Consider the following 19,500-nt stretch of genomic DNA (forward strand, 5'->3'; position numbering starts at 1 on the left):
AGTCTCGAATTATGTTTTACCAAGCAAGTAATTTAATTTAGTCTTAAAGTCTTTCTTGAAAAAGAGTGTAGTTGCAAATGCTTCCGCTAAAGCAAGACATAAATTCTATTTCTTTCACTAATTCTTTTATTAGTCGTACGATACTTGGTATACGCTATCACTGGCTATATCGGGCTGCGACATCACATTTCCGTTCTCTCTATTAGAAGGAGCGAGGGAGTGGTTGTACGATTTGCCCGAAGAAAGCATTCGGACCTGGCAGGAGTTGCAGAGCAAGTTCTTGGAGAAGTATTTTCCAGCCGCCCAAATCCAAAACTTGAGGACTCGGATAAGCAACATCAAGATGGGATCAGGAGAGATCCTCTATGAGTATTGGGGAAGGTTCAAACAAATGTTGGCCAAATGCCCGCAACATCAAATACCGGATCATGACCTTATTTGGTATTTTGTGGGGGGACTTCGAAGGCAAGACATGCAATGGTTGCACGCCGCCTGTGGAGGATCGATCCTAAACAAGTCTGCAGTGGAGGCTTTCAAACTCATAGCCGATATGGCCGAGGAATCAAGGGATGATGAAGGAACTATAGTCAGAACTGCTCCGATACCAAACCCTTCTGCCCAAGACGATAAGTTGGATAAGTTATGCAACAAGTTCGAGAAATTCATGACGAACCAAGGAACATCCAACCAAGGGACCCCCAACATCCGGAAACCTGTGAAGGCATGCCAACTTTGCATGGCAAATTCGCATGCAACCGATGAATGTCCTCAACTTTTCGAAGATGAAGAGCTAAATGCTATTGGGCAACAGCTAGGAGAAAATAATGGGGGACATCATCAAAAACCCTTCGAGCCTTACAGGTAGCAGTACAACAATCAAGGGTGGAGACAACACGAAAACCTCAGATACGGCAATGATAACTTTTTGGGGCCAAACTAAGGGCAAACGAGCAATCCACCACAATACTCGCAACAACCACAACAGGCAAGAGGGTCCTCCCTGTCAGAACTTGTGCACCAAATGGCACAACAACAAGTGAAATTCCAACAAGAAACCGAAAAATTCATAATGGAGACAAGAGGGGGGATGCAAAATGTGAATGCCCAACTGTCACATCTTGCCCAAGCGGTAGCTCGACTTGAAAGCAAACAAGGGGAACTTCCTTCCCAAGTGGAGGTTAAGAAAGTGAATGCTATGACACTTAGAGGAGGAAATGAATTACCCGAGGTTGTTGGAAAGAAAAATCAAGAGGAACCAGAAGTTAGTGAGGAGGTTGGAATGGGATCGGCAGATAAGGAAGAACTTGCCCAAGAAAGAGAAACCAAGAAGAAGGCAACAGGGAAAGGCAAAGAGAAATTGAGCCAGGCTGAGCCCATAATCCCCTTCCCAGGAAGAATGGCCAAGGAACAAGAAAAGGAAGAACTAACCGAATTAGTGAAAATCTTCAAAAAGGTGGAAGTCAATATGCCCCTTCTGGTCGCACTACGCTCTATGCCCAGATGTGTAAAATTCCTCAAGGAACTCTGCACTCGGAAAGTTAAATACACCGACGATGCAAAATTCCAAGTGGGCGAGTCAGTTTTCGCAGTCTTACAAAGAGATATGCCCATAAAGTGTGGGGATCCTGGAATGTTCTACATCCCTTGTGTAATAGGAACCATGAAAGTGGAGAAGGCAATGCTTGACCTAGGGGCATCCATCAACGTTATGTTGGATTTGTATATTGAAAGCAAGACCGTTTTATGCTTGTATACAATGTTTCCTAAGTTCACTATCTAATCTCCTATCTGATTGTGTTCATGATTGCATATGTATGTTCTTTATCTCTATATAAGTAGATTATATGGTGTGTTGTAGATCACAGAAGACCATATAATTGGAATAATCTTAAGAGATATAATATAATCACAGCCGAAATAACTCTAGGACAAGTTATTGGTTTAGGCTGCGGTATAGATGGAAGTAGTTTGTCTTGACTACTTATCTATACTGGTATGTCATTACGTATTGATAGGACCACAGTGAGATATATTCTTTTATCTGACTTAAGTGAAGAATTAGAGATCTCGGTGACTTATAAGATCTTAATACTAATAAGATTTTAGATATATATGTTGATTCGTTTATCACTTTGACTTACTATGAGCGAGATTTATATAGTAACTTGAGTACTCTGTATCTTGGGTGATAGCGGTTAATATATGATATCTGATTATCTGTATTAGTACTCGTATCCGATATAGGATAATGACATCCCCTTAAGGAGCTCAATAATGTTCATTGCGCTAAACCCTGCAGGTTGATTAAGTTCAGGCGCAATAATAAGGTTTGAGTGGTACTGCTTAAGGATTACAAAAGAGATTAATTAATTAAGGCTGTCAGAGCTATAATTAATTAATGGATGTCGGAGATTTTAAATACGAGGATTTAATAAGTCTAAATACAAGCCCTGACTCATCACCGGCAATAAAGGGGTAAGTCAATATTAGTTCTCTAGTGGAATGAACTGATATTTATAAATTAATTATGGTCTTGGCTGACCATAGATAAATTAATTTATTTGAGGCCCATCTTTATTCCTTGTATCTGGTCCCTGGACTGGCCCAAAGTCTCTTAGCCCAGGAAAGGAGAGAACACGCCTACTACACCTTTTCTGCTCCTCCTACGTATTTATTTTTATTATAAATACAGCTGTCAGCTCTCAGGAAAACACACTGATAAAATATTAGGGTTTTTGGAGAGCTGTGGGGCGCAGGAAACGTGAGGAGATTTTTCTCTCGTGGGACTTTCACAGTTCGTTGTCCATCCAACGGTGAAAGCTGAGCGGGATACAGTTCAAAAGATCTGAGCTGGAGTCAGATTTTCGCAGGAAATCAAGTTCTGGCAGTCTCCGAAGAACAACCATAACTTCCTCTACAGAACTCCGATTAAGGTGAAACAGGCGGCCACGGAAAGCTCTTTCGAAGACGAAGAAGTCGTATTTCTGCACAAAATAAGATTGGAGGTCGTTTGAGGGGTCAAAAGGAGCGTTGAAGTTGGCTGACCTGTTCAGCAACAGATTGACGAATTCTTCTGAATTCTTCAGGTATTTCTGAACTCCAACGTGCAGCTGTTAAATTCATAGGAGCATGTTAGGATTAATCGTTGTATGATAAATTAATAATAATCCAAGAAACGATCATCGGGCAAAGCGGAACGTTAATTCAGTTTAATATTCCTTCAATTGGTATCAGAGCCCAGGATTATTTTCTTGGCTCTATTATTAATTTATGTACGATTAATAATGTGCGTTGTTTTTACTGCTGTTGTTCTTCGTGGTCTGTTGATTCGTGGAATACGTCGTTTGACGTTGTAATCGTTTTTCACCACGAGAAAATCCGTGGTTAGATTAGGATTTCAAATTGTATTTGTTTTTCCTTTGTAATCTGTAAAACTGAGGAACGAGACGAAGACGATGACAAATCAACAACGAAAGAACGGTGGACGGGACGGTTGGACGAAGGAGTGGTGGTGGCTGCGCACGCCGAGGGCCGCGCGCCCGGTCGCGCGCTGCCGTGCCACCCCTGCTGCTCTTTGTTGCTGCACACCGTGGCGTGCGCGGGAGGCTGCTGCTGTGAGAGGTCAGAAGGCGAGCGTGGACGCAGCCGGCGGGGGTGGTGCGTGCCCGGGGCCGTACCGGCGCGCTCTGCGCGCTGCCGCTGCTGCTGCCGTACGCCGGACCTGCTGGTGCTGCTGCCGTGCGCTGGTTGCTGTGGGTATTACTGCACGCCGACGAGGCCGAGCCAGGCGAGGGCTGCCGCGCCGGGCTGCTGCTCACGCTAAGGCTGCTGCACCGGGCAGCTGCTGCTCGCGCAGGGGCCTGCCGCCTCGGGCTGCTGCTCGTGCTGGGGCTGCCATGCCGGGAGATTGCCGCTCGCACCGGGGATGCGCGCCGGGTGCTGCTGTGCTGCTGCTGCTGGCGCCAGGGAGGCTGTTGCCGAGCCAGGTGGTTGCCGAGCCGGGCTGTTGCTGCCGCGTCGGGCTGGTGCTGCCGAGTCCGCTTGACTGCTGTCATGGCGTGGTGGCGGCGGCGCCTAGGGAACTCCAAACCCTAGGTGGGCGCGGGTTTCAAGAAACCCTAGGGGGCCCAAACCCTATTTTCAAAGACGGGCCTGTTTTGAAGTGCTTCAGGCCGAGTTTACGTTTTTGAGTTTTATTTCTTTTTCTTTTCTGTTCTTTGTAATAGTTTAGAAATATGGGGTTCCACAAATGGGTCATGAAGAACTTTATTGTTTTAATTCTGTTCTTTGCATGTCGTGGTGTTAATTTTTTATGCTCGTTGCATGTTGTTTTTGTCTTTGCTTGTTAATATGTGTTTATTAACTGCGCTTAGACAAGCATGCTAGGTTTATCGTTTTCGTAAGCATGTTTTAGAATTCTGCGAGCATGTTTTACATGTTGCGTTCTAGAAGAGCATGTTTAGGATTATGTGTTGAGCATGATCAAACCTTTTGAAAGAAAAAAGACTAAGCTGTATTAATAATTTTATAGATGATTAAAAATTATTTAAATTTCCACAAACGATCTCAAGACAAAGTGATTAAGAATGTGAGTAAACGTCCACACGATCGTGGCTTACTTCATGTTTGATTTCACAAGTTTGTCAAGTTGAGATTTCTATTAAAAATATTTAAATCTATTTAAGTAGTGAGAGTTATGCAGTAAACGTCCACCCATCGTGGCTTACTCGTATAATTTTTACGAGTACTTTAGAGGATGGAATTAAATAAGATAACTAAGAAATTAAATTGAATGCGGCATGGTCCTAGTGAGTATGTCAAATTTGAGAATTTAATTTCGAAGTTAGATTGTGGTTATTGTTTAATAATTTTTATTCTTAAAATTATATAGACCTCCACATGCGGTCTCTAGACAAAGTGATTAGCAATGTGAGTAAACGTCCACCCATCGTGGCTTACTTCATTTTTGTTTTTCATAAGTTTGTCAGAAGAGGTTTCTATAAAAGATATTTAAACCATTAAAGTAGTGGGAGTTATGCAGTAAACGTCCACCCATCGTGGCTTACTTGTATAATTTTCACAAGTACTTTGGGGAATGGAATTAAATAAGATAACCAAGAAAATTAAATAGAAAGCGGCATGGTCCGAGTGAGTATGCCAATTTCAAGAATTTAATTTTCAAGGTTAAAATGTGGTCATTGCTTAGATATCGTTTCAAGTACAATGTACAACTCCCCAACGGAGTCCCTTCTTGAATATGATATGGTCTAGTTAAGGTGCCAACTATTAATTTCTTTTGTCAAAAGGTAAAATTGACATGGATGGAAATTAAATGACTAAGTAAATAGTCTGGTTGAGGAGTTTGTGTGTAAACGTCCACCCTTCGTGGCTTGCACATGGAACTCTTTGAGCGGTTGGAGGTTTCACTAATATTGGTTTTATCAAAAGGTTACAATATTATTGTTACGAACTATATGCGTTCATGTTCTTACATGTTTAAATTATTTACTTTCAGATATGTCTATGTCTCTTATTGTTTATTTATTCTTGCACAAAGTCTTTTAACCGGTTCACATATATAAAATGGAAACACAGTTTTGGATTTTTATCTTTATCACAAACTAACACAATTTTTGTGTTGCTTACTACTCCACGTTCTTATGGTCCGAACAATGAGTCAACTGATGGGAAATAGAAACTGCATAAAAGGTGGCATGTGACGAATAATGTGGCTATATGCTATATTATGAGTATAATGTCACAAACCTTATAGCTCCAACATCAGGGCATGGACGATGATATTAGCATCATGCTGAATCTCAAGAAAGTGTTCGGAGAGTCGGACTGAGCTGCTCATTTAAATTTGATGAGAGTAATCTTGTTATTTTTATGAGTGAGCACAGCTCAGTGCACGAGTATGTCATGCAAATTTTGACGGACTTGACTTGCTCAGTGGGAGTATCGACGGTGAGGCAAAAGTCAATATTATCCTGAACTCTCTTCCCAAGTCTTTTAATTAAGAACTTCTGCCTCAACGCTGTTATGAGCAAGAAAGATAATACTATTTTTGAGTTGTTGAATGCTCTAGTTACGGCTAAGGAAGTTGTGCGAAAGAGATGTGCAAGCACTTATTATTGCCAAAGGAGACCCATCTTCTTCGTCGAATGACGGGAAGAAGAAGGGTCCAAGGGGCAAGAAAGACAAGGGAAATAGTGGGAGTAGTGGTGTGATAAGATTGAGTATTGGAGATTTTTTCTTTCAATACTCAAGGCAAAGGGTTAAGGTACTTCACTTGCTATAGTAACTGAGACATGTCAGCTCATTTTCTACTCAGTTGTGAGTAGTGGATAACGAGAGAAACTGATAATGATTGTTGCACCTTGCATGGCTTTTAGGCTGACAAGGAAGCTGATAAGTGATAAGATGATTGTCCTCATAGGCAACGTGACTAGAGTCGCAGTTGTTGCAATTGGAGACTTGTCTTTAAGTACTAAAGACATAGTTTAGTTTTTTTGAGAGTTCCTTATCATGTTCCAAAAATTTTGAATAAATGGATCTTATGTCATTTTTGATAGTGGTGATTCTATCATAAGAAATGACAAAGTTGTCTATTCTGGTATTTTTGAACATCTCTCTTCATACTATAACTTGTCTACAAAATACCTTTATATTGCATTTACATCATCGAACAAAAGAAAGAGAAAAGTTAAGGCTAATCTCTCATGAGGATCTTACACATATATTGATACCCTAGAAATAGGTCACATCTATCTTAACAGGATCCAAAGGCTCGTGTCTAAATAAGTACATTGGATTCAATCCAGGTTGTACTATTTCGAACTTGCGAATCCTGTATAGAGGAAAAGATGGAGACCAGGTCATTCATGGCAAAGGGAATAAAGGGCCAATAATGTGTTAGGAATGATCTTTTCTGATTCATTGTCAGTGTTTGGGATTCCAACCCAGTTTACTACACCATGTAATCCCTATATAAAATGGTGTGGTGGAGAGAAGAAATAGGTCACTCTTGAAAAAATATGTTCGATGATGAGTTATGTATCTTTGCAATTAGTCCTAAAGAATCAGAAGGTGGTTATTAGCAATGACACACTGATTCTTAGAAGTGGACTATGAGAATAATCACTAATCCAAGTCAGATAGTGTGCTTCAGGAAATTGAAGACATTAGACAGGCGATTCCATCACCCAAGCCAAGTGTGCAAGAGTTTTGTACCACAAGACACTGCACGCACTGTTGACACACATGTGCCACCACAGATCCATTGTAGTGGGAGGGTTGTGGGACAACCCGATCGATTTATATTCTTGGGAAGATCTTTGGATTCAGTCCCTGGTAGTGAATATAAGAGAATCGACCCAGATATCTACTTGGAATTAGTGGAAGACGAGAATGTAGATTCCTGGCACGCCTCAATGGAGCAATCCATTAAGAATATGGTTGTATACTAAGAAATTCTTGCTACCAGAATGCCGTAAAGCCATAGGTTGCAAGTGAGTATACAAGAGAATGATAAGTCCGAATGAGCAAGGTCGTAGTTTTTAAAGCTAGACTGGTGGCGAAAGGTTATGCCCAGTGTGAAGGTATAGGTTATGATGATATTTTCGCCAGTGCCATGCTCAGAACATTCGGATCATTTTACCCATAGCAGTTCACTTAAACCATCGAGGTCTGGCAAATGGATGTCATATATATTACCTTGAAAAAGGTAAGGACAGCCATGTGCAACAACCTGAAGGTTACGTGAGGGAGGGAGAGAAGCATCTCGTATCAATCGCTCTCGTGTCATCGGTGATGTGGTTTATCTTGCATTTTATGTAGATAATATCCTCCTAATTGGCGACAATATGGAGCTATTGTCAAGACATAAAGTAATGGTTATCCGAACAGTCTCAGATGAAAGACTAAGGAGGTACAGTATACATCCTTGTAATCAAGGTTATAAGGGATCACTAGAAAAAGATGTTGGGCTTATCTCGAGTGTCTTACATTGATACTGAGAATACTCGTTGTAGTATGAATACCGCCAAGAAAGGATTGCTACCTTTTAGATATGGCGTTCCTTTATCTAAAGACTATGTCTTAAGATGCCTGTTGAGGTTGAGGAAATGAAGGCAGTATTCTACGTTTCCGCAGTCGATAGCTTCATGTATGGTTTGCTATGTACGAGATCTTATATTTGCTATGCAGTTAGCATGGTTGTAAGATATCTGTATAGTCCTAGTTAAGGACAGTGAACTGTGGTAAATTATATTTTCAAGTCTCTGACTAGAGAATAAGGATAGTTTACCAGTTAGACAGTTTAGTTCCTTTTTGGATTATACGATTTCGGATTTCCAGGCTGACCGGAACAAAGAATAATTACCTCGAGCTATGTGTTTTCCTTGGGAGGTAAAACCTTTTGGTTTGACCACTACCTCCAGGATCTAAGGGTGATTCCTAGTTTGCGTGAGAGCATCACCTTCGTGATACCTCAAGTGCAGTTCCAAACTGTAAGGAATCCAAGAACCACAAGGGGACAAACACATGGAGCAGTACCATGTAATATGATTATTCGTAAATCGAGGTTTTTGTGCTCATAGAATAAATTTTCACATATTGGAGAAACCTACTAATCTTTTCACAAAAGGCTTATCGCAAATGGTCAATGAAAGATGGGAATGCGGTTGATGCCACCCACTTAGGAAACTTTAAGTATAAGTGGGAGAAGTGTTAGGTGATTGGTAAATAGACGCATTCTATACTAAAAGTTTGCTTTAGTATAAGTGGGAGATTGTTGGATTTGTATACTGAAAGCAAGACCGTTTTATGCTTGTATACAATGTTTCCTAAGTTCACTATCTAATCTCCTATCTGATTGTGTTCATGATTGCACATGTATGTTCTTTATCTCTATATAAGTAGATTATATGGTGTGTTGTAGATCACAGAAGACCATATAATTGGAATAACCTTAAGAGATATAATATAATCACAGCCGAAATAACTCTAGGGCAAGTTATTGGTTTAGGCTGCGGTATAGATGGAAGTAGTTTGTCTTGACTACTTATCTATACTGGTACGTCATTACGTATTGATGGGATCACAGTGAGATATATTCTTCTATCTGACTTAAGTGAAGAATTAGAGATCTCGGTGACTTATAAGATCTTAATACTAATAAGATTTTAGATATATATGTTGATTCGTTTATCACTTTGACTTACTATGAGCGAGAGTTATATAGTAACTTGAGTACTCTGTATCTTGGGTGATAGCGGTTAATATATGATATCTGATTATCTGTATTAGTACTCGTATCCGATATAGGATAATGACATCCCCTTAAGGAACTCAATAATGTTCATTGCGCTAAACCCTGCAGGTTGATTAAGTTCAAACGCAATAATAAGGTTTGAGTGGTACTACTTAAGGATTACAAAAGAGATTAATTAATTAAGGCTGTCAGAGCTATAATTAATTAATGGATGTCAGAGATTTTAAATACGAGGATTTAATAAGTCTAAATACAAGCCGACTCATCACCGGCAATAAAGGGGTAAGTCAATATTGGTTCTCTAGTGGAATGAACTGATATTTATAAATTAATTATGGTCTGGGCTGACCATAGATAAATTAATTTATTTGAGGCTCATCTTTATTCCTTGTATCTGGTCCCTGGACTGGCCCAAAGTCTCCTAGCCCAGGAAAGGAGAGAACACGCCTACTACACCTTTTCTGCTCCTCCTACGTATTTATTTTTATTATAAATACAGCTGTCAGCTCTCAGGAAAACACACTGATAAAATATTAGGGTTTTTGGAGAGCTGTGGGGCGCAGGAAACGTGAGGAGATTTTTCTCTCGTGGGACTTTCACAGTTCGTTGTCCATCCAACGGTGAAAGCTGAGCGGGATACAGTTCAGAAGATCTGAGCTGGAGTCAGATTTTCGCAGGAAATCAAGTTCTGGCAGTCTCCGAAGAACAACCATAACTTCCTCTACAGAACTCCGATTAAGGTGAAAAAGGTGGCCACGGAAAGCTCTTTCGAAGATGAAGAAGTCGTATTTCTGCACAAAATACGATTGGAGGTCGTTTGAGGGGTCAAACGGAGCGTTAAAGTTGGCTGACCTGTTCAGCAACAGATTGACGAATTCTTCTGAATTCTTCAGGTATTTCTGAACTCCAACGTGCAGCTGTTAAATTCATAGGAGCATGTTAGGATTAATCGTTGTATGATAAATTAATAATAATCCAAGAAACGATCATCGGGCAAAGCGGAACGTTAATTCAGTTTAATATTCCTTCACGTTATGCCTTTATCCATGTATCAGGACCTGGAGACAGGACCACTGAAGCCTACCCGAGTGGTGATTCAACTGGCAGACCGGTCAAACGTATACCTAGAGGAAATATTGGAAGACGTTTTGGTCAAAGTGGAGGAACTCATTTTTCCAGCGGACTTCTACATTCTTGGCATGGGGAAGTCAAAAGCACGCGATCCAATTATGGTTTTGGGGAGACCATTTCTAAAAACTGCCAGGACACGCATCGATTGTGATGCGGGCAAACTGACATGTCAGTTCGATGGGGAGACAGTGACGTTCGACATATATAACGCCATGAAGCACCCAGCTGATACAGAGATGGTAAAAAGTGTTGACATAATCGAGAAAGTTGTTGAGGAGGTTTTGCCCAGAACAGCATTAAGGGAACCTTTTGATGTGATAATCCAGAATGGCATCACCGAGGAAGATATGCAAGAGGAACCACTGCAGGAGGCGGTGAAGATGCTAAATGCTTGGAGCGAAGGAGTCAACCACACGGAGGCTTACCCTGAATGAGGAAGACCGATTGGTACCCTCAATCCATAGGGCCCCCAAGCTCGAACTGAAATCTCTGCCCAAACATCTCAAGTACATCTTTTTGGGCGATAATGACACCTTGCCCGTAATCATTAATTCAGAGTCGACACCCGAGGATGAAAACAAAGTCAAGAAGACCCTGGGTAAGTACAAGGAAGCTATTGGATGGACCCTTGCCGATATCAAGGGCATAAGCCCTACCGTGTGTATGCACCGCATATTGCTATAAGAAGATGCAATTCCAGTCCGGGACCCCCAGAGGAAGCTAAATCCAGCCATGAAGGAAGTTGTGATGAAGGAGATACTCAAGCTACTGGATTTGGGCATAATATACCCCGTGTCCGATAGCAGGTGGGTAAGTCCAGTACACGTTGTGCCCAAGAAGTCTGGCATACAAGTGGTGGAGAATGAATTCCGGGAATTGATTGCTACAAGGTTGCAAACCGGCTGGAGGGTGTGTATTGACTACCGCAAACTCAATCAGAAAACAAGGAAGGATCACTTTCCCTTGCCTTTCATCGATGAGATGCTTGAAAGACTTGCGAGAAATCAATATTTCTGTTTTCTGGATGGATACTCGGGATATATGCAGATTTGGGTGACAGAGGAGGACCAAGGCAAGACCACGTTCACTTGCCCTTTCGGCACCTTTGCCTATCGAAGGATGCCATTTGGGCTATGCAATACCCCGGGCACATTCCAAAGGTGCATGATGAGCATATTCTCAGATCTACTTGAAAACTGCATCGAGGTATTTATGGATGATTTCACTGTCTATGGGCAAACCTTCGACTTATGCCTATCCAATCTGGAAAAGGTGCTCAAAAGGTGCGTTGACAAGAGTTTGGTTTTGAATTATGAAAAATGCCACTTTATGGTCAAAGAAGAGATTGTGCTCGGACACATGATCTCAGGCAGAGGAATAGAAGTGGACAAAGCCAAGATCGAAATTATAGCAAAATTACCATACCCAACAAACATCAAACAGTTGCTAGGATTTCTTGGGCATGCTGGTTTCTACAGGAGGTTTGTCAAGGATTTTGCAAAAATCGCTCAACCCATGATAAGGCTACTCCGAAATGAAGTAGAGTGGAATTTTGATGAAGACTGCAAGGAGGCTTTCCAGATCTTGAAGAATAATCTGATTTCCGCACCCATAATACAACCTCCAGACTGGGGGATGCCTTTTGAAGTGATGTGCGACACCAGTGGATATGCCATAGGGGCAGTTCTTGGGCAAAAGCGGGGGAAGAAAAGTTATGTCATCTACTATGCTTCAAAAACCCTGAATGGAGCTCAAATCAATTATTCCACAACGGAGAAGGAGATGTTGGCAGTGGTGTTCGCCTTCGAGAAGTTCAGGTCATACTTGCTTGGGGGAAATACCACAGTCTACACCGATCATGCGGCCCTGAAGTACCTTTTGGCCAAAAAGGAGTCTAAGCCTAGGTTGATCCGATGGGTTCTACTTTTGCAAGAATTCGACGTGGAGATTAAGGACAAGGCTGGAGCACAGAATCAAGTGGCCGATCATTTAAGCAGAATTATGAGAAAAGAAGAGGGGGAACCAATCAAGGAGATGTTCCCTGACGAGCAGCTATTCTATTCTCAAGGAAGAAAGGAAGACCCTTGGTATGCAGACTTGTGCAATTACCTATGTTCTGGATATGTGCCCTCCGGATACACTTATGCCCAGAAGAAGAAATTAGCCAAGGAAAGCAGGGAGTACATTTGGGATGAGCCATATATGTGGAAGCAATGCGGGGACCAAATGTTACGAAGATGCATCCCACAAGAAGAGCAAAGAAACATTCTAGAGTTCTGTCATTCAAAGGAGTGTGGAGGACATTTTGGGCACAAGCAGACTGCAGCCAAAGTATTGGAATGTGGATTCTACTGGCCAACAATTTTTAAGGATAGTTACACTATTTGCAAGAACTGCACACAATGCCAACGAGAAGGGAACATAACCAGGAGGAATGAAATGCCCATGATTCCCATCATGCCCGTGGAGATATTCGACATATGGGGAATGGATTTCATGGGACCCCTCCCCAGTTCGAGAGGAAACTTGTACATCCTACTTTTGGTGGATTATGTCTCCAAATGGGTGGAGGCAAAGGCGTCCCCGACGAATGACTCAAAGGTAGTGGTGAGTTTTTTGAAAACTAATTTTTTTTGCAGGTTTGGCGTGCCTGAGCAATCATCAGCGACCAAGGATCCCACTTTTGCAACTTTTCGGTCGAAAACCTATTCAAAAAATACGGCGTCCAACATCGGGTCTCAACAGCCTACCACCCACAGGCCAATGGACAGGCAGAACTATCAAATCGCATTATCAACACGATCCTGCGAAAAACCGTTGGCCCTACAGGGAAGGACTGGAGCTTAAAGCTGGAAGATACCTTATGGGCATATCGCACCGCAGACAAAACCCCATTCGGAATGTCACCATATAGGATGGTGTATGGCAAGAGATGTCATTTACCGGTGAAATTGGAGCACAAGGCTTTATGGGCAGTCAATAAAGTGAACTATGACTGGAATAAGGCAGGGCAAACAAGAAGGCTAGAAATCCAAGAGCTGGAGGAAATCAGAAGAGAAGCATACGACAATGTTGTTCTCTACAAAGAAAGAATGAAGAAAAACCACGATGCCCTGATCACAAACAAGCAGTTCAGCTATGGGCAAAAAGTACTTTTGTACCAAACATGGTTCAAATTTGCAAAAGGCAAGCTGAGTACCAAATGGGCCGGACCTTTTGAAGTACAAGCCCAATACCCAAATGGGGCCGTCGAAGTCAAGAATCCAAAGTCAGCAGCAATGTTCAAGGTGAATGGACAAAGACTGAAGGCCTATTTTGGGCATGAACCAAACGTTGGGGAGGAACTAGATCTTTCTCCAACCACAAACCACCTGGTTTGATTTGGAGGTACCACGTCATGCTCAGGATGATAAATAGAGCACTGGCCAGGAGGTAACCTGGTGTTTTGAGTTTTTTTTTTCTTTTCGTTTGTTTTCGTTTTCTTTTTGCCTAGGAACTAGGTTGTGCCCACAGCAGTGGGCAAGTTTGAGTTTCCCGCCTACGCGGGGGTTTGAAATTGTTTGTGCAGGAATAAGGGAAGCAGTTTTGGGTAAGAGCATTCCAAAGGAGGGGGATTTGATCCAAAGGCAAGAGGGGGGGCTCTCGGGCAAGATGCGGCTAAAACCGCCTGACGCACGTCACATCAAGTGACAGTTGTCAGCCCTACCTCCAAAACCCTAAAACCCCTACCCACGACGTCACTACCCTAAACTATCCAACTTCCCATAATCACTACCCCCTTTTCTCGGCCCTTATCATACAAAACCACCACCCCGCCACCATGGTTTCCACCAGACCAAAGAACAAACTCAGAGGAATCTCCTAAGGCACAAAAATTAACCTCACCAGAGAAAACCCCACACCACCAAAATCCAAAACTTCGAGAAAAACCCCACGTCTGAAACCTTTTCCGATGGAGACCACACCAACCCCGTCGTCCCAAACCTGCCGCATGCCGAGAGCCCCTCGCCGGTGGATGAGAACGTCATCGACCAACTCACAGCGGAGATAGACGTCGCAACTCTCAGCACCGATGAACAATATGCAGTCGCAGGCAAGGGCAAGGCCACACCAGAAATGGCGAAGAAAAGCGAAGAAGAGCCGTCTAAAAGGAAGCAGACTCCCTCCACCCGAAGAGAAAGAAGCCGGCGGCTGAGAAATTGGCCACGCCGGCTGAAGGTTCATCAAATGAGAGAAACGAGCCCTCGGGTTCAATGCTGTAAGAGGAACAGGGAGAATCCGATGAGGAACTAGATGAGACACCGGCCAAAAGTAGGAGGAAAGTGATGGCTCCGACCCCAATCCGGATGATCAAGGGAGAACTGGCGTCTGCCCCGAGAAGCAGGAAGAAGACGATGATGGGGATTGCTGTGCCCAAGATCCCAGATATGGAGTCGCTGGAGCCTTTGGGCGTAGTGGAAAGGGTAAAGGAGTATTTTGCCAACATCGGATGGAAGACATTTCTGGAGTGGCCAGGGCACGCGTATGAGGAAGTGGTGAGAGAGGTTTTCGACTCAATGCAGGTGGACATCAACCCCACTTGTGGGCCTCTGGGCATGAGCTTCTCCATGAAGGGGGAGACCAGGGATATGTTTGTGAACGAGGTAAACCTCAATTTGGGGATGGTGAAGCTGAAGGATTTGCAGAAGAATGAGTACAAGGACGCCAAGAGAGGAATCCCAACTTTCACTGCACAAGAATGGGATGTCATGTGGGCAGACATCGGCGATGGAGGGCAGTTCAAGACCCAAAAGGTCAAGGGGCACAGAATCCGCGATTCTGCCCTGAGGATGTGCCACCGCATCCTCCCATACTCCCTCTTTGGCAAACTGGACAGCGGGAATGCAATGTCCAAAAAGGATCTCTACATCCTTTGGGCAATGCACAGCAAGGTGAAGCTCAACTTCAGAGCCTTCCTGATCGAACACATAGAGTCCATCATCAGCAAGCTTAATAAGAGGCTCTCCTGTATCCAGTTTACCACCGCATTTGCCCAGCTGAACGAGATCGAGATCAAGGAAGGGAACACCAAGATTGAGGCAGAAAAGCTCGACATTGAAGCTTTGATCCGTATGAGGGATGTAAGGATGGATCGCGGTGTGCCCAAGTTTACCAACCCAAAAGAGAGAGAAGTTTCGGCGGTCGAAGGCCAAAGCCCTGCTGTGGGCAAAGGAAAAGAGAAGGTGGAAGAATCGGAGTCAGAGGACGAGGAGAATCAGCTGGATAGGATCGAGTCCAGGATCGTGGAGACCCAGGTTGCGCTGGCAGCAACCCAAAAGGCTCTTCTGGCCTTCTTCAAGCACCAAGGGTTCAGGTACCCACCTGCATCTGCCCCCTGAATTATCACCCTCCCTAGGTAGATAGTTTTTTTTTAAGTTGTTGTGTCTTTTGTTTGTTTCGTTCTTGTGTGTCTTGTTTGTTTTGTTGAGTTTGTCTGGCCAAAGCTGAGGGAAGGGTAACCTTCTGCCTGCACCGGTGTTTTGCCCAAAAGGCAACACACTTGGTGCAGGCACCCAAAGCATTGGCCATTTGTGTTTTCGACGTTTTTTCTGTTTTCGTTTGAGTTTGTTGTTTTCCTTGACCCCCTCCACACACCTACTTTGCTCAAAGGAAAGTGTGTGTGTGGGGGGGGCCAAGGCTTCTGTTGTTTCTGTACTGGGTAATCCTTGTTCTCGCACCCTTTGACTCAAGGCAAAGTGTGTGAGTGGGAGGGAAGACCCAGTTTCTTTATAGTTTTTTTTCTATAAAGTCTTGGTGTCAGCATGCTATATGATCAAGGGTATTCAAGTTTTGATGGTTTTTAAATTCGATTATGTAAGTGTGATTTTCCAAGCTTTGTGCTGTATGTAGTTAAGGACGATGGATAGGAATTTGGGCATACCATGTGAGGATTTGAGCTGTGATAAATGCTGTTTTATGCCCATAACAATATTTTCTTTCATTGTGTGAATATTGACATCTTGATTTGGGTAATGCTAGAACTTGCCTTGATTCTTAGTCGAACCCTATGTACATAGCCTAGGTGTATTTAATGATTTAGGCAATTCCTTCTTTAGGACCACAGAACCGAACTGACCAACCCTACATCTATCACTTGCAAACCCCTTTTGAGCTTAATAATTCACTTGAATTCACTTATAAATTTGCCCAGAATTGAGCCGTCCCGGTCAAACTGAACTTAAGGGCAAAAGAGGGAAAGATGGTGTAGTAAACCTTATGGGCAGGACTAGTGCAAAAATTGCAAAAAATGGGAAATATGATCCCAAAATAGAGAAAAAGTCCGTAAATAAAAAGAAAAAAAAAGAAAGAAAAAAAAGAGAGAAAGAAAAGAGAAGAATAATGGGAAGAATGTGCTTAGGCCCGGAAGAATAGGCAAAGGAAATAATCTGGGAGATCTATTGCCTAGAATGAAGTTCAGAATGACCTTAGCCTCGAGCCAAAAATTTCTCACCTTATGCCTTAAGCCACGTTACAACCCTTAAAAGACCTAATGAGATGCACCTAGGGCTTTTGACTAAAGGGGGAGACAATAGAAGATAGGCAAGCTTATGGTCAGAACCCAACAAGATGTCCAGAGTGAAAACACTAGCCTAAACACATGAGAGAAAGAGCGAAAGGGGAGGAACATCCTCGTGCCCAGAATCTGATCTTGACTCAACTGATGGCACTTTGTTTGTTCGATCCCGCTGCTGTTTGTTCTTGAGTGATCATCATTTATTGTTTGACTGAGAAAGTATAGCATGCTCTGATGTTTACATTTTTGTGTGTTGTTTGTCTGTTTCGTCCGTGTCTGTTTGTGGGCAAAATCATACGTGCACGCTTGAGGACAATCGTGCTTAAAGGGTGTGCGTGTGATGAGCCCAAGTTTGTGCTCTGTTTTGTGTTTGTTTTAGGTCTAGATAGAGTCTTTTTCCTTTAGTTTGTATTGTTTGGTCGCCTGGGAGGGCGTAGTTCTGTGGCAGGACCAGCTTGTGGGCAAGAGGTGCTCCAGGGGTCAAAACTGCTGTCATCTTTCGTGAAAGAGGTATGCGCCAGAAGCAATGGGGATTCAGAGGCAAACCATCCTTTATGCCAATAAGTACCGCACGAGAGCTGACAGGCAAGAAGAGGAAAGCAAGGGAAGAAGTCAGAAGCACAACAGACGGACGAAGCAGGACTGCAAAGTAGGGGCTTGATATGGGCCGAAGGCGGCAGCTATCCAAAAGAGACCGATGAGGCTAAACAACCGCCTTATCCAGAAGGAAATAAATCTTCAAGATACTAGATCTGAAAATGGATAGCATCTCCATGCCTTGCATGGATCCGGCCGCAACACCATGGGCTGGGCCTTTTGTTGCCCTAATCGCACCTATAAATACCCGAAGAGCTTTTGAAGCCAAGGGTGCTGAAAAACCGATCTGTTGTGCAGTTTATTTTCATCATGAAGTTCAAGCTTGCCCAGGCTGTGGGCATAGATCTAGGTTCTCTAGCATATGTTTCGCACGACACTTTTGGCCGTAAGTACTCGTTATTTGCTTTAAGCATTTTCATATTGCCTCTAATCATGTCTTTTGCCTTTGTTATTTACTTTATGTCTGGCTAGTTTTATATTGTGATTTGGGCAAGATGATCTAAGCATGAACACTTAACTCGAGAGGTCTAATTTGGGCATAACCATTATACGAGCATATTCCCGATACACTAGGTTTGATTCCAATAAGGTTGTAACAACTTGGTTAATTAATTGATCACTAGTTAACTAGGGAGTTCTGGCCACAAGTAATAATTTGGGCACAAGGCGAAACACCATCGACCTCCAAAATAGTACAACGAGTGTTGGAGCCGTGACTGCGGTGAAATATTTGCGTAGGAGTCAAGTGGGTCTATCTAAATCTTAAAGAATTCTGGGCAAAGCACAACTAGCGATAGGCCATCGCAGAGAGTGTGGATGTTGCCCGGGATAGTTGATTTCCATTAACTAAACCTTCCAAGGGATCATAAGCTGAAATGATAGATTGGGCAAGGGGTTTTTGCGTGCGTGACGAGTGACAATAGGGGCGCAACAATTCTTATGCCTATAACCGTTGGTATGCGAGTATAGTAATTTATCTTTGCACCAATGATCGAGTGCCTAGTTCATGTTTAGTGATTCAAACCCAAGTCAGGATTGTTTTGTTATTTGATTCATTTACTTTTGTTATTTCAGTTTAGGTTGGAAACCCTGTTCTGCCCATAAGCATGTTGTGGTCAGAACACTTCAGAATACAAACCCTTTTTAGTGACACCCTTGCAGGAGGAGTTACTGCTCAGTTCCCTGTGGATTCGACTTTGGACTTACCACTAGCTAGTCTACTTGTGGGCACAGGATATTTTATTTGCGCGAAGCTCAAACGACGGCTTCGTCAATCATATCAAAGAGGATCGGATGAGGGCATACCATTGCAAGATCACAGAAATGAAGAAGAAATTCATGGAATTCAAAATAGAACAGATTTCTCGAGAAGAGAACACCTGGGCAGATCTACTGGCACGAGTTGCCAGTGCAGTGGAACAAACGTGGAGTGATGAGATTACGCTGCTCTGCGACACCAGAGAAATGGGAACTTCCCCAGGTTTTTGCGGTGGAAATTCGGGATGATTGGCGGGCTCTAATTATACATTTTTTCAAGACCGGGGAGCGGCTGAACGAAGAATCCAATCAGAGGGCACCGATACGAGAATTATTGTTTGATCAATGATCAACTCTACAAGCGTTCCTTCACCCATCCCTTACTAAAATATTTATCGCCTGAGGAGGCTAACTTTGCTTTAACAGAAATTCATGCAGGTTGTTGTGGTGGGCACACGAGATTCAGGGATCTCATACGAAAAAATATCCGGGCAGGGTTCTATTGGCCAACCATCACCAAGGATGCCAGAGAATTCGTTTGTAAATGCGAAGCTTGCCAGAGGCATGCCGGAAAGATCAATGTTCCAGGGGAGACTATGGAATAATGTATGCTGCTTGCCCATTTGATAAATGGGGTATAGACATAGTTGGGAAATTGCCCACAACACCAGGGGCCAAACGCTTTCTC

The 19,500-nt window shown here is 43.0% G+C and overlaps 1 protein-coding gene across 1 annotated transcript; it reads left to right on the forward strand.

Annotated features, from left to right (window-relative positions):
• The first annotated feature begins 1,021 nt into the window (after positions 1–1,021).
• Positions 1,022–10,839, forward strand: LOC131023101 (uncharacterized). The gene is made up of 2 exons (XM_057952645.1): positions 1,022–1,705; positions 10,330–10,839. Exons 1-2 carry the CDS (start codon positions 1,022–1,024, stop codon positions 10,837–10,839), a joined length of 1,194 nt encoding a protein of 397 aa, XP_057808628.1.
• The last annotated feature ends 8,661 nt before the right edge of the window (positions 10,840–19,500 follow it).

The sequence above is a fragment of the Salvia miltiorrhiza genome, chromosome 4 (genome assembly GCF_028751815.1).
Source record: "Salvia miltiorrhiza cultivar Shanhuang (shh) chromosome 4, IMPLAD_Smil_shh, whole genome shotgun sequence".
Taxonomy (NCBI): domain Eukaryota; kingdom Viridiplantae; phylum Streptophyta; class Magnoliopsida; order Lamiales; family Lamiaceae; genus Salvia; species Salvia miltiorrhiza.

Coding starts and splice junctions, on each gene's coding strand:
- LOC131023101 (XM_057952645.1), top strand. CDS start 1,022: ATGGCACAACAACAAGTGAAATTCCAACAAGAAACCGAAAAATTCATA. Junction 1,706..10,329: donor ACCTAGGGGCATCCATCAAC/GTTATGTTGGAT, acceptor TCCATGTATCAG/GACCTGGAGACAGGACCACT.